Source organism: Budorcas taxicolor, chromosome 4 (assembly GCF_023091745.1).
Source record: "Budorcas taxicolor isolate Tak-1 chromosome 4, Takin1.1, whole genome shotgun sequence".
In the NCBI taxonomy this organism is placed as follows: domain Eukaryota; kingdom Metazoa; phylum Chordata; class Mammalia; order Artiodactyla; family Bovidae; genus Budorcas; species Budorcas taxicolor.
Window position 1 is genome coordinate 98,338,053 of NC_068913.1, and position 23,958 is coordinate 98,362,010.

The following is a 23,958-nucleotide window of genomic DNA, read 5'->3' on the forward strand; positions in this document are numbered from 1 at the left end:
GGAGGATGACTTAGGTGGTTGGTCGCTTTTTTCCCCAGTGACTCTGGGTTTTTTTTTTTTTAACGAAATTTAAAGTTGCTCAAGCTCTCTGGTACTTTGGTCAAAATTCTTATTGTAAGGGAACTTGTCAGATGAGTGAGGTGATTTCATTCCAGGTAAGGCCAAGTTCACTTTGTCTCTGGTGCATATCAAGCCCACCCACTCATCAGAGAGTGCTCTCCACGGTACATCAAGGCAGGAGTCAACCTCCATGGGATTCAAGGGCAGCCTCAAAATTTCCTATTCTACGGAGTCTGGAAAATCCCTGACTATTCCCATCTCCCCTGGGGGGTGGGGATGATAGTAAAACGGATACAGTTATAGATCAGCTAAACTGAAATAACTAAAAGGACTTTTCTCTTCTTGTCCTAGTGGATTCCGAATGACAGAGGCTGGTGAAATAAGGAGTTTATGGGATAACGTCTAGCCCTTTTCTCCATACAGCCTGGATCGCCAAAAGCCAGCATTCCATCTTACAGATAGGATTGCCTGATCCCCTCTCTTTAATGCCTTTTCCACGGTTTCAGTCACTGTTGGACCCTCCAACACCAAGTAGATCGAGGGAAAGAGAGAGTGAAAACTGAAAACCATAACACTGTTAAGGACTCAGCAAGACAAGAAGCCAAAACAAATGTCTAGTATAAATTTAAAAATAAATCGTGGACCTGAATTAACTACCCTGTGTGTTGTTCAGACCAATAGAGGTAACAGCAACAGCATCACAGGCTCTTTTCTAGGGATAGTCTGGATAGTGGGTTTCATTGGCACAAACAGAGAACAAGTTCTTAAGGTAACATTTCAGAATGGACACAGCCCACCCACTCATTAAATCCCCTGGGGCAAATGATGAGAAACCATTTCTCTAATGCAGATCATAAACTGTAAGAAAAAAAATAAAATCAATGGCCAGAGGACTAAATGCAAATTTAGGGCTCCCCCCCCCCCCCACCGCCCCACCCTGAGAATTTAAAAGTTCCATTTGACATGTTTACAAACTAATAACTAAAAATTTAAAAGACTAAATGATAATAAGTTCTAAATATATTACTAGAACTAGGAGGCTGGGGGAAAAAGGGAAGTATCAAAAATCACTTGTTATAGGGACTTCCCTGATGGTCCAGTGGCTAAGACTCCAAGCTGCCAATGCAGCGGGCATGGGTTTGACCCCTGGTCAGGGAACTAAGATCCCACATGCTGCAAGGCATGGGGAAAAATAAAATCACTTGTTGTAATGGAGAAGAATCAGAGTGGGCCACTGGGCACAGAGAAACCCGAGGGGAAGTGACTTGATTCAATGGGTCAGAGCACAGAACTCAGACCAACAGCCTAGGATTCCGTACCCAAGATAATGCCGAATGTGTCAGGAGGTGGGCCTGGAAGGCCAATAACGGTGAGAAAAGTTTAAATACACAGAAGAGTCTAGAGAAGGAGATAAAGATGGAATGACTTAAGCGGGGAGCTGAGAAATTGATGAAAACTTGGGAGAGCTGGGACAAAGAAACAAATATACATTAACTTGTTCATTTAAAGTATCAGCTTATCAAGAATTGTCACTCAGAACAGAACCATCACAGTAAGCCATTGCTACTCGTTCAATTGTTCAGCTGCTCTAACTCTTGTATCTTCAAAGGGTCAGCTTCCACAGCTCTCAGAAACAGGGGAAAGAGAATTATCCTGCAGGTTACTGGTGAAAGCAATTATACCTGTGGGCTGAAAGATGTCAAGCCAAGAACAGCTTGGATCGCCAAGAGCCAGTGTTCTCTCTTATGGACAGTATGGCCTTATCCCCTCCCTTTAATTCCCTGACTATGTCTTAGCCTGAAAGATGTCAAGCTAAGATCCTTGACTCAGCCTGGATTCCTAAGAGGATGTCTGGCTGCTTGTTTAGTTTGAAGCAAAACACCAGCAGCTTAGAGCCGCTACAGAGAGGAGTCTCACTGGTGGATGAGCAGGTCACCAGCGCCTGACTTTTAGCAGTCCACATTCACTGTTAATAACAGTCAATGTTTTAAACCACTGCACATTGGCACATTTTCTGTAATAAGTTATTGACTTTCCAAAGGCAGGACTTGGTGCTCATTAGACCCCGCTGTCTTCTAGAAGTTCACCAGACATTAGTTTAGTGTGATAACATCTGACCAGCTTTCAGGATACTTTATTCTTCTTGGCTTCATGAGCCAAACCGTTTGGTTCAAGGTATGTTCTACTTAATGCAGATACTGATTGGAGTGTGTCGCTCCATGAGCTTAACACAGATCACAACATTCTCCCCAAACAGCCGTCTTGAGGTTAACAGTTGACCTGGGCAGAGTTGTGATACAATTCACAGGGAGGGCTCCAAGGTGCAGGAAAAGGCATTTCACCTTTTATTCCCCTGAAGTGTGTCTTTCCCTCTTGCATGCATCTTGCTTATCTGGATGAGAAGTTAATAATGGTGCTGGGAGAGAGATGCCCTGACAAACCACCTCCTGTTTTCATGGATTTAACCAGCGTGAAGTGCCTGACTCTTCCGTGCTGTATCTCTCTGCCAGCCAACAAGACTGGCAGCCTGGGATGTGCCAAGTTCTTGGCTCTAAATTGCAAAACAAAGCAGTATAGGAGGGAATTTGTGAGTTAGCTGATTTGCAAACACTGCAGCAAGTCACCGTGTACACATTTGTTTATGTGTACCTATTATTTCTCCCAGGCAGCTACCTGGATGCCTTCCTGACAGAATGTGCTGCTGCTCAAGTTACCAAGGCTTCCTTCATTCACGCTGAAATGAATGCAGCTTCTTTTGCACCATTTAACAAAAAGAAAAGTTTCATTAAACAAGAGTCCCAGAGCCTTTCAATAATTATTTGAGGAGTGTCCCCGGTGTCACTCAGAATCAACATCAGGTTTACAGGTGTGTCCAAGAAGATGCCAAAAAAATGAAGCCAACCTGGGAATTCAGATGCATGAAAAGCCACACTGAAGCTTAAGGGGGCTGGCTGAAATTTTCCTGACATGTTAGATGCATCCCAACTTTCTCTAAAAGGTATGTGGATGTTCCTTCCATGCCCCCAACTCCAAATACGTTTATTATCATCACATATCCAACAACAATGGACCTGATCGAATGGATGCGGAAAGCATCTTGACTTTTCACCATAAGCCTACAAAGCAGGTTCCTGCATTTCCCCTCGATTTACAGTTGAGGAATCTTAGGCTTAGGCGGGGCAGCTTAGCTAGGTCCCCCAGGTGGTAGGTAGCAGAGCTACAATCTGAACACAGATGGACCTTACTCTGGAGCCTGGATGCTTAAATTCTAATGTCCAAAGATATTTAGATGACATCACAGAGCACTGGTTTTCACGTCATTTATTTTCCAGAAAAATCTTTCCATTCGGCATGGATGCTCATTTCCAACTTCCAGCGCTGAAACACCAATTCGCTGGTAGGAAAGTGAGAGTTAAAATCAGGAAGTTTACATAAAATCAGAAAGAGAAGAAGCTCTCAGGGTTAATTTGTTTTTCTTTTTCCTTTTAACATTTTTCTAGTATTGCAGGATCAGAAGTGCCTAACCCAGGAACTAGTGGTTGCTCCAGGCAGGATGACTTTGGTCATCTCAAAGAAAGGAAGGTTCGTGCAATTTGTAAAGATCTTACTGAATCCTACCTCCCCGGGAGGCAAATTATAACCCTCTTTTGCCTGTCTGAGGTTCTGCAAAATGTGTTGGAGCTTTTTAGAGGAAAGGTACCACACAAATGCAAATTAATAACATTATAAATCAACTCAATTCCCATAAGGATAACCATTTAACCCAGCAAAAAAAGAAAAACAAAAAACACACAAAGCCCCAGACTGTGACAGTCTTCGTCAGAAAATATATTTATTATTGATAGTGAGTGAAGTAACGATGTCGGTATTCATGATGGAGGAGAGGTTGCAGAAGCCAGGTTGCCTTTATGTTTGTAAAAAAAATGCCTTATTTCACTTGTAATCAGAAACATTATTCCAGTAAAAGACGTACATTTTCTCTTTTTGTCTTCTTACATGATCACCATAATAAGTTAAAATAAAGTAGCTTTTAGATAGTCAAGGCAGAAAAGGAAAAGGGAGAAGCCTGACATGCCACAGCGCAGCCAATTCCGCCAACACTGCAGGCCGGAGATGGAGGAAACCTGGCCTTCTCTTCTCCCCACTCCAGTGACCTCAGCCCTTGATTCCAAGCCCTGGCTCTGTGGGAGCCCAGGTTCACCAAACGATGGAGCCTGGTTAGAAGAGGAAGTAGAATAGAAAGTACACAAGGTGGAGAGGGCTGCCTTTCTTTGTAATTATCATAAATGGGGTTTATGAACACTGCGGCATGTCCTTGACGGATGATCCCTGATCTAAACCTTGGCTTTTCAAACTGCTGCTCATCAAACATACGCTTCTGCTGAATTTGCTCTCCGATGTTTCTCTCTAATGATCTTCTCTTTAAATGGGTTGCTTTCTCACTAGGAAAAGAAAAATGTTCCACCTCTGGAATTAACGTTGAAGGAATTTTCCTTCTTCTAAAAGTTGATTTTATCCTCCCTTCTCAAGCATGCTCTGCAAGAGAAAGAGAAAACGTAAGATTTACCATCAGAAGGAGGGGGCCAGAAATGGGCAGGAACTACTTAGTACTGTTTGTGTTGCTTTTCAAAGATCCACCTCAAAAACACGTATAGCAAGGCATATGCTTCCTGGTCTCAAAATATGACTACCTCTAGTGAACACCACTACTGAATCACGAATAATCTCCAAATAAGCCCTCCCCCCACCATATCCAACTGAACCCTAAGGGTGACCCCGGCCTGGCCTGTGACAGTAAGGGTACTGGGGGGAGCGTGAGTGCTGTCTCACTACCCTGGACATCTGAGGATGTGTGGGAGCTTTCTGGTAGCATGGACTGGAAGAAAGGTATTGCCAGCGGGGCAAGGGTGGGGGTGGGGTGGGGGTGAAGTGGGGCAGAGAGGGCATCCCTCAGTTAAAGTCAAGATCCGGTCCCTTAAACTTCTGCTCACTTGAGGCAGGGTGCAGCTGTTCACGAACTCACAATGCTGGCTGGAGCTACACACATCTAAGTCAGTATTCCCACATTTCAGAAATGGCCCCTACATTCTGTTTAGTTATCTGTGTGGGTGGGTGTGAGGAACATTACACAGGAAGAATTCTTTTTTTCCCAGCTTTATTGAGAATTAATTGACATGCATCACTGTACAGGTTTAAGGTATACAGCATTACGGTTTGATTTACATATATTCTGAAATGATTGTCACAATAGGTTTAATGTCCATTATCTAATATAGATACAATAAAAAGAAAAGACACAAATTATCCTTGTACCGAGAACTCTAAGATTCACTTCCTTAAAAACTTTCCTATTTCATAATCCAGTGTTACTCATTTCTAGTATTTATTTATCTTATAACTGGAAATTTGTTCCTCTGATCACCTTCCTCCAATACCTCCACCACGCCACATCCCCCCACAACTGCTACCTCTTGTAACCAAAATCTTGTCTTTGTTTTTTGCTTATAGATTTGACATAAAAGTGAGATCATACAGACTTGTCTTTCTCTGTCAAATTTATTACACTTAGCATAATGCGTTCAACGTCCACCCACGTAGCAGCAAATAGTAGGATTTCCTTGGGTTTTTTGATAGCTGAATAATATTCCACTGCACCACAATTTCTTTATCCATTTGTACTGATAGAAACAGGTTGTTTTCATGCTTTGACCGTTATAAATAATCCCACTATTAACATGCAGATATACTTTTCAAGTTCGTGGTTTTTTTCCTTTGGATATATTCCCAGAAGTGGAATTGCTGGATGATATAATAGTTCTATTTTTAATTTCTTAGAGTCCTCCTTACTGGTTTTCCATAGTTACTACACCAATTTAATGATCCCACCAGTAGTGCACAAGGGTTCCCTTTTCTCCACATTTATGCAGCATTTGTTATCTCCTATTTCTTTGATGATGGCCATTCTAACAGGTATGAGGTAATATCTCATTGTAATTGTAATCTGCATTTCCCTGATGGCTAGTGATATTGAATATCTTTTCATGTATCTGTTGACCATTCTATATCTTTGAAAAAATGTCTATTAAGATCCTTTGTCCATTTTTTAATTGGATCTTTTTCTTTGCTACTGAGTTGCTTGAATTCTTTATATTATTTTGGATATTAACCCCTAATCAGAAACATGGTTTGCAAATATTTTTATCCCATTCTCTAGGTTGTTTTTTCACTTCGTTGCCTTCTTTTGTTGTACACAAGCTTTTTAGTTTGATGTAGTCCCACTTGTATATTTTGTTGCTTGTACTTTAGGTATGATTTCCAAACACTAATTATCAACACTGATGTTATGGAGCTTTTAGCCTATGTTTTCTTTTAAGAGGTTCATGTTTTCTTTTACTTCAGTCTTTAATCAATTTTGAGTTAATATTTGTGAGTGGTATATGACAGGGGTCTAGTTTTCATTCCTTGACATATGAATATCCAATTTTCCCAGTACCATTTACTGAAGAGACTTTCTCCATTGAATATTCTTGGCTCTCTTGTCAAACATTTGACTGTATGTGCTTGGGTTTAATTCTGGGCTCTCAATTCTGTTTCATTGGTCTATGTGTCTATACCATAGATAGCACCATACTGTTTTAATTATTATAGCTCCAGAATATAGTTTGAGATCAGGACATATGACACCTCCTGCTTTGCTCTTCTTTCTCAGGATTCCTTTGGCTATTCACGGTCTATTGTGGTTCCAAAACATTTTAGAAGTGTTTTTTTTCCTCTCTTTTTTCCCCTATTTTTCTATAAAAAAATACCATTGGAATCTTGATAGGGACTGCAAAAAATCTATAGATGACATTTATTAGTATCGCCATTTTAGAAGCATTAATTCTTCCAATCGATGAATACCTTTCCATTTATTTGTATCTTCTCTGATCCCTTTCATCAATGTCTTAGAGCTTTCAGAGGAGAGATCTCTGATCTCCTTGGTTAAAAATATTCCTAAGTATTTTATTATTTTTTAATGTTACTATGAAGTGAAGTGAAAGTTGCTCAGTTATGTCTGACTCTCTGTGTCTCCAAGGACTATACGGTCCAAGGAATTCTCCAGGCCAGAATACTGGAATGGGTAGCCTTTCCCTTCTCCAGAGGATCTTCCCAACCCAGGGATCGAACCCAGGTCTCTTGTATTGCAGGCGGATTGTTTACCAGCTGAGCCACAAGGGACAGATGGGATCAATTTCTTTTTTAGAAAATTCACTGTTAGTGTATAGAAATACTACTGATTTTTGTACATTAATTTTGTATTCTGCAACTTTATTGAATTTGTTGATCAATTCTAACCGTTTTCTTGATTGGGTTTTTAAGATTTTCTTCATACAAAATCCTAAACAAACACACAGAAGTTCTTAATGATCAGATTAAAACTCTAACTAGCTGGGGCTGGAGATAAACTGTCTCTATTTTTTAGGACAAGCAGAGACATTACTTTGCCGACTAAGGTCCGTCTAGTCAAGGCTATGGTTTTTCCTGTTTTTCCTGTGGTGATGTATGGATGTGAGAGTTGGACTGTGAAGAAAGCTGAGCACCGAAGAATTGAGGCTTTTGAACTGTGGTGTTGGAGAATACTCTTGAGAGTCCCTCGGACTGCAAGGAGATCCAACCAGTCCTTCTGAAGGAGATCAGCCCTGGGATTTCTTTGGAAGAAATGATGTGAAAGCTGAAACTCTAGTACTTTGGCCACCTCATGCAAAGAGTTGACTCATTGGAAAAGACTCTGATGCTGGGAGGGATTGGGGGCAGGAGGAGAAGGCGACGACAGAGGATGAGATGGCTGGATGGCATCACTGACTCGATGGATGTGAGTCTGAGTGAACTCCGGGAGTTGGTGATGGACAGGGAGGCCTGGCGTGCTGCGATTCATGGGGTCGCAAAGAGTCGGACACGACTGAGCGACTGAACTGAACTGAACTTAAGACAAAAGTGATTCTTTCTCCTTTAGTTTTGAAATTAATCAAGAGGAGGAGGCTGGGTCAGGCCCAAGATTGCCTCTGATTTGTTCATGCCTTCTTCCTTCCATCCCTCACACTTTCAGCCAGTTGTTCACGTATCCAACTTCTTAACTGAGCTCCTACTAGGTACTCATTATACTGAGTTAGGTGATATGAGGAAAGAGGCATAATAAACAGTAATAACTTGCTATTTTTAAAATATATTTGCTAAATATGTTAAAATTTTCTTTTCCTGAATAAATGATACATGTACACAGTGTAAGACTCAGGAACAAAAGAATACATAGGACAAAGTCACTTTTCCCTTTCTCCTACTTCCCAGTTTTTTGTGTACTCTTCCAGAGAAGGTATTAGTTCAAAAGCAGAGTGGTGCTGCCTATTTCAGAAGAGGATAACTCTCTGCAGCTGGAGTGATCAAGGAAGGCGCCTCCAATGATCTTCCACTATGGACAGGATATACAGACAGAAGGACTAGAGGTGGGGGGATGAGGCGGGGAAGAATTGGGAAAGACTCAGAGGAGGGCAGAAGCCCATAATGTATGGGATGAAAAATGAAGGAAAGCTAGAGGAAAGGACAGACACTCAGGACGTACCACGGAAAAGAGTATAAAAAGGGCCCCCTGTGACTGTTAGGCTGGGATTCATCCTTGCTAGCCACTGAAAAAACCTGGGAATCCAACAATTTTTTTTTCTTGACAGGAAAACACATTTAGAAAGGTTACCCTGACATCCTTAGCACAATGGCTTCAGTGGAGAAGTGTGTGGAGGCAAGAAAACCAAGAGGAGGCAGATTAGAAATGAAGCCAGGCTGGGAACAAGAAACAGTGATAAAAAGACAGCGGAAAGCGGAGAAAGCAGTGATGGAACCTCAGGCATGAGGGCTCCTCGGTGACAGGGAGGAAGGGGGTGTGGCCAAAAGACACAGGGAAGTCAGTGAGAGGAGTCATTTTGGGAATAAGGAATATGACTCTAACTTTGGGCCTGGGACGATGATGAGACATCCCAGAAGGAAAGGTCCAGAGGGAAGTTGTGGGCTTGGGAAAGAGCTCAAAGGTCTTTAAAGAGTTAAGGATAGAGATGAAGAAAGGAGACTGAAATAAAGGGGATGAAAAGGGAGAGGAGGACCAATAAGCATCCTGGAGGAAGAGCTTACCCTAAAGGTTATCCTACAGTGTCCATGAAGACAGGTTTCTGGGAAGCCTATGTCCACGGGGCACGAAAGATATGAAAGCAGACTAGGCAGCGTGTAGGGGACGCACACAGCAATGGTCAGAAAAGACAATGATGCAGTCAAAGAGGAAGTGAGCCAGAGGAGCTGGACATGTCTAGAGAAAACGGAAAGACAGAGCAGATCAAGCGGAAGGCTCCACTCGGCAGAGAACCGTCTTGCAGAATTAACACCAGAACGTGAGGCTTCTCTCAAACCCATCACTCAAGTATGAGCTCTCCATTTGTGTGAAAGCTTGAAAATCGAGCACTTACCATGTAAGGGTCAGGCCAGGCAATGCCACGGTTATCATTTATCCTCACACCCTTGTGACTTGATCTGTCAAAGTCTCTCCAACTATAGAGGCGGGAAGCTCTATAAACTCCAGATACACAGACAACCTTGCCACAACATTAGTTGTTAATACAAAACGGAAGTCAGTGTAAAGAGATCTACACTGAGGTTATGCAAGGGCACTTAGATACTAAAGAAAATGATCACTTTGCAGGTTATAATCTGTTACCTGCCTGCTCAAAACCACATAGCTGGGCCTCATTCTACAATTCAGGTCTCACAGTGATAGCAACAGTCGTGTGACCACGTTTTCCAATGTTACAAAATGATCCACAGTAACCACAATATAACTGAAGCAACTGCTAAAAGTATTGGCAAGATTCTAGGGAACCTTTTTACTTTTCTCCTCCCTGTAACCCTGACTGAATGCAGAAGGGTAATTTTTCAGCCCGGTCATGTAATGCATGTCAGACTCTCTTAAGAGAGACAAGCTGGGCCGTGGATGGTGTGAGGATCATGGGTCAGCCTACCAGGAAGACACTACAAGAACATTTTTGAACAAATATAAAACACAAAAGAAGTAACCAGAGTCACAAAATACCTTGCTATGTGTATTAAAAACTGCATCCTCAAAGAGAGCATGGCAGTTCACCTGATTCCCAGGCGACTCCCTGAAGACACAGGGGACAAGGCTGTGTCTTCCAGGGCTGGCCTATACACGCTGTCAGACTGCACTCAGCTGCCACCAATGGGTGGTAGAGGTGGTACAAGACCACCTCATTTCTGTCAGAGACATTCACAGACATGATGTCAACTTGAAATTTTTTTTCAATGAACAAACTGGTAAAAACATTTTGTGTTTTTACTGTATTACAAGTATGCAATAAAAACCTGTCCCAATCCAGGAGCAAGGACCTCTGGGTGGAGGGCTCCTGAAGCCTGACAGGGTCTGTATTAGTCAGCTCCCACGTATAGGTTCTGTAAGTCGCTGCTGTTGGGTTGAATTTCAACTCTGCATAAATTTAACGCTGCATAAATTAACATAGGAAATTCCCCAAAGAATGAGGGAGAAGATTTGCAAGTTATAAAAAATTGCTTCCTTCATTTAAGGAACTGCTAACACTTAATCTTAATGTGGAGAAAGAAATTCCTGGCATTTGCTCATCATTCACGTATTGGGGCCTGCGGAAACGCCTTTATCAACAGCTGGGTAAATTACCCAAAGGAGAGACTGGTTCAGGCACCCGCACAGTTCTTTTCCTAAGTCTCTCTGATCCTGGCCACTGAGGAAGAAGCTAACAATGCACCCTGTCAGACAGAAGCAGGGCCCCTGGGAACAAGAGGATGCGTGTCATTCCATTGATTCAGATGATCTTAAGGTCTTCCTCAAATATTTTAGTTACAAAGTGCTCTCATCAACTGCCTTCTTGGAGGGGCGGACCATCATTGGCAGTGTATCAGCTACTGGTCCTCTCCATATATGTAAGAAGAATAATGGTAACCCTGGGTTACTCACAACTATCATGACAATAAAAACAGTGTTCCTGGTCTTTATAAAAAAAAAAAAAGAAGATACCAGACTTTCCTGGTGGCCCAGTGGTTAGGAATCCACCTGCCAATGCAGGGGGACACGGACCTGATCCCTGGTCTGGGAAGATTCCACATGCCCCTGGGCAAGCGGGCCTGGTACCACTACAACCAAGCCCAAGGGCCCTGGAGCCAGTGCTCCACAACAAGAGAAGCCACTGCAAGGAGAAGCCCGTTCAATGCACAGCAACAGAGACCAGTGCAGCCAGAAAAAAAAAAAAAATTACCACTCAGAGTGCTTGTCTCTGTGAGCTTACCCAGACTCTCACCAGGATTTCAAAAGACCTAGTAAAGCTGCGTTATGGAAGAAGGAAGGCTTCCCAGGGAAAGGTTTACCTGGAAACAGAAACGTGTCCTGACAAACCTGAGTTTTCACTAAAGAGGGGCAGGAAAAGTGGGAAGTGGAAGAGAATGGAGCTCCGAGGAGGAACAGGGAGTGACAGAGACAGGAGAAGACTGTGAGAAGTAAGAGAAAGTAATCAATAAATTCAATTTATGAGAAGCACAAAGCGTGCCTTGCCTGTGTGCCAAGTACTGCTCCTGGCCACCTGAAAATCCGATTAGCGAACTTATTTTGTTTTCAGTATCTGTCTCTTCCCCCCAGCAAGTGCTGTTCTTTATTCTTCCTTCTTGGAGGAAACGCAGGTTAATTTTTTTATGCCTGGGTCTAGTTTCATCTCTTCTTATGACAAATGCTCTCTGTGTGATATTCAAATTAAGTTACAAGTAATTAACTGTTTATACAACTTGCTGTAATAACAGACAAAACACTAACATACTGCACTTCTAACTCTTGAAGCATAAACACTAGAAAGGAAGTGCCTATTAAGAAAAATAAGTCTATTACCACAGTAATATTTCTTTTATTAAAACCAGATTTTTTTTTTTTTTTTAAGAAAATGTCATAAAGCAACTATTACTCTCAGAAGGTGCTTTAGAAAAGGACTCCTGTGACAGAAGAGGCTGAGTAAGAAATCTAAACTTTGGAATTTCATTTGCTTTGACATGACTCCAAATCTGAAGGGGGGGTCCCATGGAAGGATGGGAATACTCTCCTCAATGCCCATGCGTCCTCTTGAAGATAAGTGGCCCATTAGGTGATTAAGAAACCTCACTGTGAGTGAATGAAAGTCGCTCAGTCGTATCTGACTCTTTGCAACCCCATGGACTATATAGTCCATGGAATTCTCCAGACCACAGTACTAGAGTGGGTAGCCTTTCCCTTCTTCAGGGGATCTTCCCAATGCAGGGATCGAACTCATGCGTCCCACATTACAGGCAGATTCTTTACTAGCTGAGCCACAAGGGAAGCCCAAGAACACTGGAGTGGGTAGGTAGCCTTTCCCTTCTCCAGAGGATCTTCCTGACCCAGGAATCGAAGCAGAGTCTCCTGCATTGCAGGCGGATTCTTTACCAACTGAGCTACGAGGGAAGCCCCATCAGGTGGTGATGATAAACAAGCCTTCAGACACAATAAGAGCAAGCTCCCTTTTAAGCCTTCTCAGAAGGTGAACCTTTCTGGTTTATCTTGGTGCTCCCTGAAGGTGGGCATGTGTGTGCATTGGAAGCAACAGCCTAAGGAGAAGGTCTCTGATGTGGGTCAGGGGAGGGGAGTGGGTGCCTGGGAGCAGCAGAGCCAAAGAAGGGTCCAGTCACAAGTGTGGGCTGGCCAGGGGACAGCTACCTCGCCTGGGTGCCCCTTCCTCCCTCCTGCCCAGGAAGACCGGGTGTGGCTCCCCACCTGGCAGCACCTATAGCTGCAATGGCTTCCCAGGTGGTAAAGAACCCACCTGCCAGCACAGGTGACGTAATGAGACTTGGATTCCATCCCTGGATTGGGATGATCCCCTGGAGGAGGGCACGGTACCCCACTCCAGGATTCTTGCCTGGAGAATCCCATGGACATGGGGTCGCAGAGAGTCAGACACAACTGAAGCGACTTAGCACACATGCACAGCTGCAGCGGGGCAAGAGGATGGGAGAAAGGAACTTCTTTTTCAGAGGCTCCTGACCTCTGTCTAAGACATCTGATTTATTGCTGAGGCTGAGAACGGAACTAGTCAGTCTGATGAGACTGCTGCAGGTGGCTCAGACCCAGGAGGCTGTGACCAGCAGCTCCACCTCTCCTGAGAGTGGGGTGTCAGACTTGGCAAGATCTCTGAGGCTAAAGACCTCTCACGCAGTTCAGGCCAATGGGGCTCTAGAGCTGTGGTTCTCAGACTCCATGGACGCATGAGCAATCTGTTGGGAGTTCAGATGTTCAGGTCCCACCTCAGATTCTTGGGGAAGGACCAGGCACGTGCATTTTAAAGACATTCGCCCAGTGATTCTGATCATCCATGTCTGTGATCTGACATTACAGGGAACAGCGTACTGCGTCTGGCATCAAGTCGTTCTGGTTTGGACTCTGTCCCATCTACAGACCTCTGAAACTCTTGGGGTGCTAATTTTTCCAAGTAAAGAGATGTGATTAGGTTATGTGATTTCTATGTCCTTCTAGCTCTAACAGCTTGAGTCTATGAAACCATTTGCATGTAATTTATAGCTCATCTTAAAACAACAATAAAACACAACTTGCTCTGAACACTAGGTTTTTCTTCCAAAGATTCTGATTTCTAAAGTGAAAGTAAAACCCACCAATATGGTTTCAGGTGCTCTTCATACTCAAATAACAGGGATGTATGTCTTCGACCCCTGATCTAGCGTAAATCCAAGTACAAGGGGAGATAAATCCACTGTTCTCAAGACCACCAACACACCGTGCCCTGGCAAATCCCTCTCCAGGCACTGATCTTGAGGTCTTCTAGTTGGAGGACAACCACAGACTGGGGTGTTGCTTATATTTTCAAAACAAAGAATCAGGTACACTAGTCTTGGAGTCACTTCATATTAGGGTCTGGCTTCATTTATCGGGTCAAATAACTTTCTGATCTCCTCAAAGAGGTCAGAGGAAGCACACAGGCCTAAGTGAGGGCGGGGCTGACTCACTGGTAAGATGTCCTCATTTCAGTCCTTCCTGTAGCTGAGCTGCTTGCCTGGCCACTGCCTCACTACCCACTTGATTTAAACCTTGGCTCCAGTTCAGGAGTTCTGTCTAGCCTTCACCATCTGACTCCAGCCTTCTTGCTCACCTCTGGCCCATGGGCCTCTCCTGGGTCAGGCCTTTATTTCTAGTCTGGTCTTTTCCTTGGCTCTCCTGAGCCGGCTTCCTGCTCTGTTTCCATAATCCCTTACCACCCACGGTCCGTGGCTCATAGGGTGGAAGCCAGCCCAGGGCAGAGAAGCCTGGGGCCAGCTGAGGGATGTGGCCTGCTTTCTCCAGTGCAGCTTACTAGCCGGGGGGCTGCATTCTGCCGGGCAGCGCTGAGAGCACCACTGCTCACTCTACTGACTCTGGAGAAGCTGAGACTCTTTTCGCCCCTCCCAGTCCATTCTGCCACCTTGGCTTCCTCGGGGCTGCCAGGAGTACTCGCCTTAATGAAGGGCTAGTCAACACGCAGACCAGTCAGAAGCGTGCCTCTCCTTCCAGAGGGGAAGCTCAAGGCTGACAGCAAAATCTAAGAAGTGGAGGCACAAATGCTGGAGGTCACCAAAGCAGAGACGCCGCTTGTACCAAAGAGCCCGTGTCTCTCACTGTGAAGGTGCTCAGGAACTTGGGCGCTTGTGTGGTCTGCCGCTTGTTCTCAGACATGGAATACACAACAGCTACGAGGCCTTGGTGGATCATTGAGTTCAAATCCTTAATTGACCAAAGGAGAAACTGAAGCCCAGGTCACTGTGACTAGATTGGAGTGTTCCAGCAGTCCCCATAAACTTCCCGCTCCAGAGAGCACAGGACGTTCAAGAATCTAGCCAACTTCTGTACCTTTCTGTCAATAGCAGCAGAGCTGGGAAAGAGCTGGAAAGCTTAGAATTGCTACCCTCTAAGCAGCTACATTCTGCAAATAAACTGAGGGGCAGTGAAGGGGGTCCCAGGGAGCAGGGCAGTGCAGACTGGGGAGCAGGCCCGTTCTACACATCCGCTTTGTAAGCAGAACTCAGGCACATTTTGGCCCACTAGTGGGTCAGTACTATTGGATTCTCACTGCTCCCTCCCTCCCATTCTCCTGTAAGGTACATGAAAGCCAGAATGAATGTGAATCAGGCTTTGCCGGTAAGAACAGGTAATTCAATCTTGAAGAGTTTATAGAACGCTATAAGGCTTAAAGAAAAACAAAAAGCTATGAGGCTAAGCAGATATGAGAAATAAAAGACACAGAAGTCTATCAATCACTGTCCTCCTATATTTTTAAATGCTGTATTTCATAAAGCTAGCCAGTAGCTTTTAAGTCTTAGTAGTAGTAATTGCAGCAATTTAATATCTGTTTACCATTATGAAGAAAACATAACTTAATAAATTGGAAGTAACGGTCTAAAATGTCTCGTCTTGACCGTGAGGAACTGTTTAAGACTAGCTGAAGAAAGACTGATGTGAATTAAGTGGATGAATAAGAAACAAAAAGTATGGCTAAGGAATATCCGGAAATTTTCTTATCAGTGAAATCTATTAGTCTAGAGAACAATGCCCCAAGGGAACCAGTGAAAGCCCAATCTTATGAGTCATTTAAAAGTGGAGTGGATTTGGCTATTGGAAGTATTCCAAGGGGAAAACTCTTGTACTGCGCAGGAAATGGACAACATGACCTAATGGGTTGCTGTTATGTTTAGCATCTTAGCATGTTCAACTTGTTCTTTGGATTTAACAAGGAAATATAAGAAGGGGTGTTGATGGGTCAGGAACTGTAACAACAAATGAAGGGTCAGGACCAGGTATCCTGCCCAATGTCTCTAACAACAGGTGCAGAACGGGGGTCACAAAGTTAGGCTAACTTCACACACACGGGAAAACATGGTGTTAGTGGAAAAGTGACTGTTCAGGAAATACTGATGTAGCCCCGACTGGCCATCCTCGCATGGTCTTAAAATGCTGCTGCTGCTGCTGCTAAGTCGCTTCAGTCGTGTCCGACTCTGTGTGACCCCATAGACAGCAGCCCACCAGGCTCCCCAGTCCCTGGGATTCTCCAGGCAAGAATATTGGAGTGGGTTGCCATTTCCTTCCCCAATGCATGAAAGTGAAAAGTGAAAGTGAAGTCGCTCAGTCGTGTCCGACCCTCAGCGACCCCCAGCGACCCCATGGACCGCAGCCTTCCAGGCTCCTCCGTCTTAAAACGTGACAGCGCTAAACCGCACCTTTGGTTTTCGTCTTCATAATCCCACCCCTCTATCTGTTACTTTCAGTCTCAAGGATGACTTCATTCAATCTTCAGGTTTTCCCCTTTCACTTCCTTCGTTATTGTCCTTCCCTTACCACCTTATTTCTGTGTTCCTGGATGTCTCTTCACACACCCAATTCAAAAGCCAAACACTATTTATTTTTAAATTTGTTTTATGGCAAGTTCTATCTTGGTCTAGTTGTTAAATTTACCATCATGACTTCCCTGGGTCTCAATTCTCTCAACTGTAAAATGGTGAAAATAAAACCATCTCTATTTACATCTCAAGTTGTCATAAAAAAACAAATAAGAGGATGGATGTGAAATGACCTTGAAATCTAAATCTATAGACATACAGGGTGCTACTGGTTACTTCCCATTTCAATGCCGCTCATCTTAGGTTTAAAAGGTTTTGCGGACATATCATTTTAATACTACCTAGTGTTATATACTCCAATTCTAATACTCGAATATAACAGCTGTAAAAACAACAGGTACCAGAAACACACTCACTGAAAACAGCATTATATTACACTGCAGAGGAGAGGGGTGGGGAGGACCGGAGGACCGGTTTTCCCCTGGGAATCACTAGTAGTGATTTGCTGCTTTTGGCCAATAAGTTGGTTTTGGCACAATTGAGGCAAGAAAGGAAAAAATTAGACTTCCTGAATATTCTACAGAAAGGGAATCCTCACAGCACTGTAAATGATATGACCTCACTTCACAAGGCTCAGGGCTACAGAGCCAGTAAAAAACAGGGCTTGGATACAAACCCAGATTCGCCCAGTTCAAACTCTCTGCTGTACCATGTGGCACATTTGATTTTGTCACAAGTTAATTTTGTTTCACTCTATGAATGTAGGCTACTGATCTCACCAGGCGGTGTGCAGACAGTTCCACACAACCCAGACAATCAGGACGGAGCCAACACTCCGGACGCCACTGCAGGCGCTGCTTCGCTGACGCTACAGATCGCACTGTGGACACGGGCACCTGTGCTACAAGACGCTGGTGCTGAAACACACTTTGTCCTTGCCATTCTGTGCACTGACTACTCCCCTCACCTTGATACAGCACCTACAGCAAGCTAGAAAAATCCATGAACCCAACTTACAGGTTCCATGTGCTTTAGTCAGGACTGATATAGATGGTTGGAGGTTGTTAAGAGCATATCAGAAGCTATTTTTAATAAACTAACTGAACATTAGCAACATTACTTCTACCAAAAACCGTGAAAGGAAGGAATTTCTGGCACACTACGGAGACTCAGACAAGTGCCACAGAAGTGGAACAGATAAAAGCCCCAAGCCACAAGGTCTTTAACGACAACACAGGCTTTTAATAAATCTTGGTTCCAGTTTTTTCCACTAGTTCTGCTGTTGTTTTCCAGCTATCCAGACAATACTGACCCTCCCATATTTCCAGCGTGTTAGAAACTTATACTAACTGGCATTATTATAACTACAGCAAATTAGACTACAGGAAGGCATGCTGTGCAGCTCAAACACTAGATTTAGTTGGGTTACAAGGTCAACTCTAGGGAGTTTGTCAGCAGAAAGAACCACGGTTTCCAACAATTTTCATCTCTCAGAACCACCTATATCCAACTGTTAAATCAGTTAAATGATAGGCAATTATGTGACCTGCCAGAATTGCTAATTTGCTTCAGGGTTTATCATTGGCTTTCTAAAGTACATAAATTAGGGAGAACACACGTCCTGTTATCCTCCCATTATTCTGCTATGAAAGATCATACGAAGAATATGCCTATGGTACACAGAAGCAATGGGAACTGCTTCCTAAGTCCATCTCTGGCCTCTCTTTCCCCGCCCAACTGAGTGGACTCTACCAACTGGCGGAAGACTGAGAGGTGCTTGCATTTGAGGGGTGGGGAGTGCGGAGGGGTTGTTTCAGTTTATGTCTGCCTTTGATTTTTTAAACCAGGCTCTTGGCATGACTTCTGCTAAGTTGCTTCAGTTGTGTCTGTCTCTGTGCGACCCCATAGATGGCAACCCACCAGGCTCCCCTGGACTGGGATTCTCCAGGCAAGGACACTGGAGTGCATTGCCATTTCCTTCTCCAATGCATGAAAAGTGAAAGTGAAGTTGCTCAGTCGTGTCCGACTCCTAGCGACCCCATGGACTGCAGCCCATCAGGCTCCTCCATCCATGGGAGTTTCCAGGCAAGAGGACTGGAGTGGGTGCCAGTGCCTTCTCCGTCAGCAGGACTACTACGTGTTTATGAACTTGAAGCTGCTGGCCTCTTAATGTGTATCCTTCCTCTTTTCTGGCTTTGACTACTGGCCCAGAATATGGGGCAATGACCTTGACGACACAATTACAGTATAGAGGACAAAAGTTCAGGGCAACTAGAAAAAGTATCATTTAAGTAAAATCTTTTTTTTTCCTGCAGGTGGAACACAAGGAGACCATGGACTCTTCCTACCACCACCTGGGTGAAAGCTTAATCAACTCGTGACCACACAGAGCTTGTCACACACATTAACCTTCCCAGTGCCCCGGATGGCAGTCTTCTATTCCTCTGGCGCCCCCGGTAGCTTGGTTCATACACCCACCTGTTTGGCCTGATTGACGCAGCGCATGTACTGGCTGGCCAAAGCCGAGCAGCTGAGGGTCTGCTGGGTATTCTGGCGGTAACACTGGAGAATCTGGGCCTGCAGATCAGCACAGACGGGGTGATACTCATACCGCCTGGAAACAAAAACAGGTACCACTGAGACAAATAAGCTTCAACCTGAATGAAGATCAAAGCTAAAAAAGACATCAATATACAAATGTTGCAAATGAAAAAATAATAATTAAAAAAAAAAACTTTAAGAGAAATAATTTTCTTTGACCTTTTAAGAAAGATATTCCACAAGATAAGTGACTACCATGAAATTCATTCTATTAACTGACACCCCCATGAGACTCTCTGGACAGAGCAGCATTCCCACCCAATCCAAAACGTGACTGCATGAATGGAGCCAGTTACTCTGCAGCCCAGCAGCCGGGTCTCCAACCTGGGAGCCTATGTTCTCTTCCGCTCCCACCTCCAGTGGGTCACAGAGCTGGAGACCCTGCAGTCCAGTCCTTTCTCCATACTCACTGTTGTTATATTAATTCTTAATCATTTATATCCTGGATTCAAGCCATGAATCTCTGGTCTCTCGGCCTCTTAGCTTTCGCCCTCCACTCATACTCTCCCAAAAGGTTCTTCCTCACAGCCAAGTCTAGACAGCATCTGCTTTCCAAATGAAATACAAGGTCAACAGGCAGGTCCTTTGGGATCAGGTACCTGCCTGCTTTTTCGCCTCAGTCCCCACCCTGTGCAAGGTGCAGCCTGACCACATTCCTTTATGTCTTTGGTTCTTCAGGGTTTGGTTCTTCCACATCCCTTCACATCTTTGCTTCATTGCTCTTGATTTTGGAAATGCTCTGCACTGAAGCCTCACCCTTTTCTATGTATCTGGAAAACCCCTGGTTTAGTTGCCAAGTCGAGTCTGACTTTCACGATCCCATGGACTGTAGCCGGCCAGGCTCCTCTGTCCATGGGATTCTCTAGGGAAGAATACTGGAGTGGGTTGCCATTTCCTTCTCCAGGAAAACACCTACCCATCTTCTAACACTTGAGCTAAGTACTGAAGTGTAATCTCTATACGGCTTTCACTAGCTCTCTCCATCCACAGTGGAGTCCATCATTCCCTTTATGACGACCCTCTCGCCTGTATTAACTTCTTTCACTGTGTACTTAACACTGACTGTACTACAGTCAACTGTGACTTACTAGCATGCAAATCCCAGGTAAGGACTGCATCTTATTTTCTCTGTGATCTCAGCTATTGACATGGATCCCTCTTATAGAAGGCATGCAATAAATTGTTCAGAATGAGTGGACAGAAAATTTTTTTCATTTCCTGAGCTAAAATTTTACTAATTATACTTACAAACCTCAAGATTTTAGAGTGCTTTCAGTGAATATGCAGTACTAACATAGATGCTTCCAAAAAGCTGACAATACACACTTGAAAAATGGTAACAATAAATAAAATATACCAAATGGATTATACAAACAAAACCGAAATACTCTTGTAAAAATGGTAGAGGAACTTGGATTATAAGGAATAAATACACAGAAATATATATATATATTATTATCACTTTAGGGAGTCTTTTTTTAAATCAGTTTTGTTTAATACGAAAGGTTCTAGACTTTCTTATCAGTTCTTTTCTTGAAATTTAAATTTGTTATTTCCATAGTAATCTTGAAAATAGCATTATTTTAAATTTGATGGGTTCTAAAATACCCCTAGAGAATACAGGAGAAATATTTCTCATCAATAAGGAAAGCTCTGGGTGAAGATTTATCTCCTCACTACTTTTATCCAACACTAAGCTAATATATATATATAGTTAGAATAGGAAACTGAAATGCAAACCACATTACTGGCCCCTAAGGGAATTTATTTCTTACTACCCTCTGAAAAAGAAGACAGAGAGATGACATTGTACTTTTTCATTCATTACCTTACTGTTTTGCCAAATACCCAAGAACAGAATTTAAATCCAATCCCATCCTAGTTTTAAGATTCTCAAGTTCAGATGTCTGTGAATGTCTGTGGACACGGATTTCCTTAATCCCCTACCATGAACATCAGTATCTAAAAGGAGTCAGCTGTGCTTCAAAGGGTAGAAGCACAGACACGACTGACTGATTACAGCAAGACATACATCTGAACAAATAATAAAATAGGATTAAGCATCAGGTGAGCTGAGACAAGCACGTGTACAACTAATGCTTCTAACAGTTGAAGAGGAAGCAGCGCTACATTCTATCCCAGTGCTGAGGACCAACATCCCTCCCACATACCGTGGATTTAAAGCAGGGGAAGGGAGATGGGCGAGAAGGCTAGACGCATCCTCCCCATTAACATGCAGTGAAAGACCGAAAAGAATGAGCTGCCACATACTGCGCATCACAGGAAGACGCTAGAGTATTTTTCCCTTCTAAAAAAGACTATTCACAATAGTTCATTCATCAAATACTATGGGCTCCTTAGAATGGGGTTATTTAAGGTATAAGAAAGCATTTATCTTGGGTTTAGCTATTACTCCTGCAAGTTAAAGTCCATGAGTTAGTTATGATTTGCAAGGTGTCAAAATATACTTTTATCACCAGAAATCAATACTACTCACTTCCAGGGCCCTAGATTTCCTGTATGGTAGTTAGGTCTGTGTGAGAGTGTGTGTGTGTGCACATGCAAATGGAGACATTTTCTGAAATCCTTTCTGTATACATGTCAGCCTGTATTGATGATTAGATGACAGAATGGGGGAAACAGAGGATGGGAATCAGCGTAATTATCTTCCAGTTCCTGGACTAGGCTCTGGTATATTTTGCTTGGATTAACCTGTAAGGGCAAAGCTCTGTCTCTGTATTGATCAGGAATGCTTGTTACGCTGCCCTAATGCACTGTTTTCACTTTGGGAAAATGCTAAATGAGATTACTGTCTAACATTAGAAGGCCATAAAACCCAAGCATGGCACCTTCCATTCAGGAAAAGGGTTTGAAAGTCATTTCCAATATGCATTATGGTAAACCCTCCGTAGAGTCATTGAGTCAGCAATTGATTTTTATTGACTGCTTCCATTCCTGCTGATGGAAAAAGCCACTATTAGGTAAAAATAACGCAAGGCAGAATTTCAAGATACCCAAGAAGGAAAATTAAATCTTAGCTGCAAGAGACATTTAAACAATTTAATTTCTTGGTATGAAACGATTAACAAAAATAAATAGTGAACAACAAAAGAGAAAGATGAAATATTTGGAGAACTCAAAACTATAAATAAAGAAATGAGAGACAGAATAGTTATCCAAAAACATACTTAGCAAAAAGGAATTGGCAGAATAAAGTTGATACATGGAAATATAAAAATCCAGTTGAGTGACTCTGAAGTTACTGGGGACTTTTGATGGGTCCCACCATCTGTCTCTACCCCTTCTGCCCCTTCTGTCCTCTTCAGTCCACCCCCAGTCTGCTGCCTGTGTCTTCCTTCCTCCTCACCAGCATGAGAAGCTGGGGCCAAGCCCTCCCCATCCCCATCCCACTTCACCCCACGGTGGCACGTCAGGCCAAGGACCTCACTCATAGCATCCAATGGCAGAGCTAGAGACCAAATATCTGGATAAAGAACAAAAGCCAAAGAAGCACTCTGGTAGGTAGTCTATAGCCAGTAACATATCGATTTTTTTTTGGCTAATGTTTAACAAACACCAATATTCTTTGAAAAGGTAGCTTAGAAAATACATCCAAGTATTTTTCTTATAACAATGACAGATCCATTGTAGAAACTTCAGGGCGGGGGGGGGGATCCCAATTAAGGCTAAGTTCTTAAAATATCATAGTGATAGACAAAAATTATCACTACTGTTCCTGATCATTTCCTTCAAAGAGTTTCCTGTAACTTGGGAATTAACTGGTCAAAGAGAAATGAAGATCCTTTGGTAAAAATAAAGTTGAGACAAACGAGCCGTATTCAGAACTCTCTTCCTAAGGCTCTGGCACAATACGTTTCTACCTGGTTATCTGTTTAGAGCTATCTGCTGATCTGGCTGCTGCCTTTCCTACTTTCATGTCTTTGAAACTTCTTTGATGTGGGTCTGAGCTTTCTATTTCAGGGAAACTACTTACCCATCTTTTCAGTTCTAATATAAACCACAAGGATAATGAGGTAATTTCAGAGAAGGGAAAAAAATATGGAGATGGCTCTCCTCACGCCACTTAGAAGGCTCAAGAAGTCATATAACAGTGAGCAGGCACAACTCCTGAAGCTCTCAGGAACACAAAACCATTCTAAGTGCAGGGTGGATACGAGAATGGATACCAGGGTAGCAACCATGCATCCTTCATGGGATCTGGTGGCCTCATAAAACGATTACCTATTACATTAAAAGCAGGTACATGACACATCTGGGGAGGGAAACGTTGAGTTCTAACTTCTGCAGCACAATGCTAAAGCTCTAACTGTAATTCTGTGCTAAAAATGTTTCACTAGATTGCTAAGTCCAGGGTCTTTCTGCCTTTCTTTCACAACACAAAACGAAAACTGCCAAGCATCTTGCCAATATTTAGTAATTCACTAATTTCTCTTATCATGTGTCATAAAGCTATCATAAATGTAATATAAAGGAAGTATTTATCTCAAATGTATTCATTATCTTCTATTTAAGTTTTTTCATTTTTAATTTTACTTTAAATTACAATCGTTTTCAGAATAAAATGTAAACAGTCTCTTTCTAACAAAGCAAGATCTGAAAAACAACTCAATTTCAAGCTTTTCTGACATTCTTAATAACTGCTAACCACCTTTATTAATGATGTTTCTATCTGAGCTGTAATCAAATTTCTACAATTACAGTTTGGAAGCAGCTTAACATCTCCAAAAGCTGCTTGCTTTCTCTGCTTCAGTTTGTCTTCATATACATTTTGCTATAAAATCTTAAAAAGTAAAATAAAATAAAAAGACTTCTAAAAATATTTATTTTACAAAATGA

At 42.9% G+C, this 23,958-nt stretch overlaps 1 protein-coding gene across 1 annotated transcript in view; it reads right to left on the minus strand.

The window, feature by feature from the left end:
* Positions 1 to 3,858: 3,858 nt before the first annotated feature.
* CHCHD3 (coiled-coil-helix-coiled-coil-helix domain containing 3) overlaps positions 3,859 to 23,958 on the minus strand; it is a 283,179-nt gene continuing 263,079 nt past the window's right edge. The window contains exons 7-8 of the mRNA XM_052638596.1: positions 18,979 to 19,114; positions 3,859 to 4,596 (exon numbers count right to left, since the gene is read on the minus strand). Of these exons, the coding sequence (XP_052494556.1) occupies positions 4,573 to 4,596; positions 18,979 to 19,114 (160 nt within the window). The 3' untranslated portion in view covers positions 3,859 to 4,572. The remainder of the gene's footprint in view (positions 4,597 to 18,978; positions 19,115 to 23,958) is intronic.